The sequence below is a fragment of the Miscanthus floridulus genome, chromosome 17, assembly GCF_019320115.1.
Source record: "Miscanthus floridulus cultivar M001 chromosome 17, ASM1932011v1, whole genome shotgun sequence".
Classification (NCBI taxonomy): domain Eukaryota; kingdom Viridiplantae; phylum Streptophyta; class Magnoliopsida; order Poales; family Poaceae; genus Miscanthus; species Miscanthus floridulus.
In genome coordinates, this window is record NC_089596.1 from 105,217,140 (window position 1) to 105,219,867 (window position 2,728).

Below are 2,728 nucleotides of genomic sequence, written 5' to 3' on the forward strand. Positions count from 1 at the left end.
GCTACCGAATAGGAGCAAGTCACGGAGGAGTGGAAGACCAAAGGCTGCCGTGCTAGCTGGCTGCTCCTGCTTCTGGGGCCCCTCTCCCTAACTAAACTTTATCGACTAAAACTTAATGACCTAAATCAAATAGAACTAATAGTTAGTAAGCATCGATAAAAAAAAGAGAGATAATTTCTTAAAAGAAGTTTATCCGAGCACATGTTTTCTCTTTTTATTTGAAAAAAGAGTATAGCGTGTTTTCTCTCTTTTATCATCTATGACATCTCTTCATAGACATAGTATTTTCTTAGGAAAAAAACAATTTCTTCTCCCTTCATTTTCCCCTTATTTTCAAGATTAATGAACATGAAAATTATTCAAGTTGCTGTGTCGGAGCTACCTTAATAACCAGACGTAGTTTTTTTTTTTTTTTTTTTGACGTAGGTGATCCAATTGGCAGTGTGTGTGAGAGACGATTGGTGATGATGATAAACAAGAGGAAAGGTAAAACGGCATGGGCCGGGGTGCGCGCGGTTCCCGAGGCCCATCAGAATCACGCACAGATCCTTGTCTTCTCCGTCCTCCCTCCTCGTCCAGCCGCGCCGGCCGTACGTAGCGTACTACGCGCGCGGCGCCTTTTCCTCTCGCCGCCATCATGGCGCCCGGCCGGCCCCCCGAGCTTTCCTTCCCCCTCGCCTTTTTCCGGTCGGCGTTTTCACCTACGGCTCCAAGCGGAGCTTTGCAGAAAAATCCATGAGAGATGAGAGCCTTGTTAAGCTCCGGTTAGCAATTACCTGTGGAGTTGAGCTCTCAAGGTTCTCAAGTGCTAACTAACAGAGTCCTGAATCCATGGATGAACGTTAAATGGACATGTTAGGCGAAGGCCACTTCTCTCCGTTGGTCAAAACCTCATGAAAGTCCAAAATTTACGTAGTTACAAGTCGTTGTTACAGGTCACTTGTATACAAACAAAGCTTAGGAAACGAGCACACACTAACAAAAGGGCAAAGAGATCGACGCGGCGGCTACTAGAGTCCACGCTTCTACCTAGACTAGAGGGGTAAAGAAAGCCTAAAAAGAGCTCTTTTCCCACGCTTCCAACAAAAGGAAGAACCAACCCAACTTAAACAAAACTAAACCAAAGGACGCGAAACACACACGCTCACTCACACACCATAAACAAGCAGATTATGATCATACGGAAGATCTCTAGCTAGCATCAACATGGAGCAATTCACTTGTCCTTGTCCTCTTCGCCGAATTGTTATTGTACTATTCCGGCGAGAGCCTTTCTTTTGCATCCAGAGCCTCCATTCCCGTCGTTAGGAGCTCTGAACGGAGAATCGGAGATGGTACGGTGCAGGCATGGACGGATAGGGAGTAGCCGCGTAGGCTACGGCGCCTGGCGGTTCCCGGGATTGCTCCGCGACCGCGGAAGCCCGCACTCCGACGGAGACATGGACAGGGACGCCCGGTGGAGCGAGTCCTTGCAGTGCGCGATGGCGCTGGCGATGCCGTCCTGCTTCTCGGCCAGCGAGTCGTCGCGGCGCGACTGCGCGGCCGCCGTGGTAGTCGTCGTCGTGACGGCGGCGGACGCGGACCGGCTCTTGCGCAGGCGGTGGAAGCTGCCCTCGCCGCCGCGGCGGGGGCGCACGCTCCGACGCAGCCGCGTGGAGATCTTGGTGAGGTACCGCCGGATGACGTCCCGCGACGGCGCCCGCCGCGGCTCGGGCTCGGGATCCTCGGCGTCGCCCGCCAAAGGGGACTCCATGAACAGCCGCAGCGACCGCGCGCTGCTGCCGGCGGAGCTCCGGGCGAAGCTGCGGCGGCGGCCGCCGTAGAGCGCGGCGTTCCTGCTGCTGGCACTGGCAGTGGCGCCCGCGAAGCTGAGCGTCCGCAGGCCGCCAGAGCCGGGCTGGAGGTCGAGCAGCGGCAGCGGCGGCGCGGGGAAGTGGAAGGAGGGCGAGGCGGAGCGGCTGCGGTGGAGGGAGATGACGAAGTCGAGGTCCGTGAGGGATGCGTCGTCCGAGTCGTCGGAGGAGCCCGATGAGGCGCTGCCGGCGGAGCTGGAGGAGGCCCGGACGGACAAGTCGAGTTCGAAGAAGGAGCCCTCGTCGTCGTCGTCGTACTCCTCGTCCACCGTCTTGCTATCTTCGGCGGGCTCCGGCGCCGCGGTAGGGGCCGTTATGGTCGTCGCCGCGCCGCGCCGCGGCGCCAGGAGCCTGAGGACCTGCATGGGGTCGGGCGTCGGGGCCGTGGCGACTGGCGAGAGAGGCTGACGGGACTCGGGGACTGGGAGGAGGCCGAGCGCTGCGTGCCGTGACCGGGACGGGGGACGTGGGGCGGGCGCGCGGGGCGGCTTTTAAACTGGTGCGAGAGCAGAAGCAGGGGGAGCCGGGAGCGCCAAACGAGACGAACCGGGGCCAGGCCACGTCACGGCCCACGGGGCTTGGCTGTGCTGTGATCCGAGGCCGCGAGCTGGGTGTTGGGCCGCCCGGGCAATTGGGTGACTTTGGTGCCGTGTGCGTGACGCGTAAAGATGGCAACGGGCGTGGTGCCTGTGGATATTACCTCCCGCGCCCGTCAGCTAAATCTCTCGCCCGCGTCCATGCCCGCGACCCACCACGAGCAACAAACCACGCCCGTGCCCTCCATCCGCGGGCATGAAATGCCCACGGGCATGCCCGTGTGCCCGCCAGGTTGAGCATATACATAAATCATAGCGCATTGCAAGAGATACGAAGAT

At 58.5% G+C, this 2,728-nt stretch overlaps 1 protein-coding gene across 1 annotated transcript; it reads right to left on the reverse strand.

The window, feature by feature from the left end:
* Positions 1-935: 935 nt before the first annotated feature.
* On the reverse strand, positions 936-2,306 carry LOC136519047 (uncharacterized). The gene has a single exon (XM_066512720.1). The coding sequence runs from the start codon at positions 2,216-2,218 to the stop codon at positions 1,376-1,378; it is 843 nt and encodes a 280-aa protein (XP_066368817.1). The 5' UTR covers positions 2,219-2,306; the 3' UTR covers positions 936-1,375.
* Between the last annotated feature and the right edge of the window lie 422 nt (positions 2,307-2,728).

Coding starts and splice junctions, on each gene's coding strand:
- LOC136519047 (XM_066512720.1), bottom strand. CDS start 2,218: ATGCAGGTCCTCAGGCTCCTGGCGCCGCGGCGCGGCGCGGCGACGACC.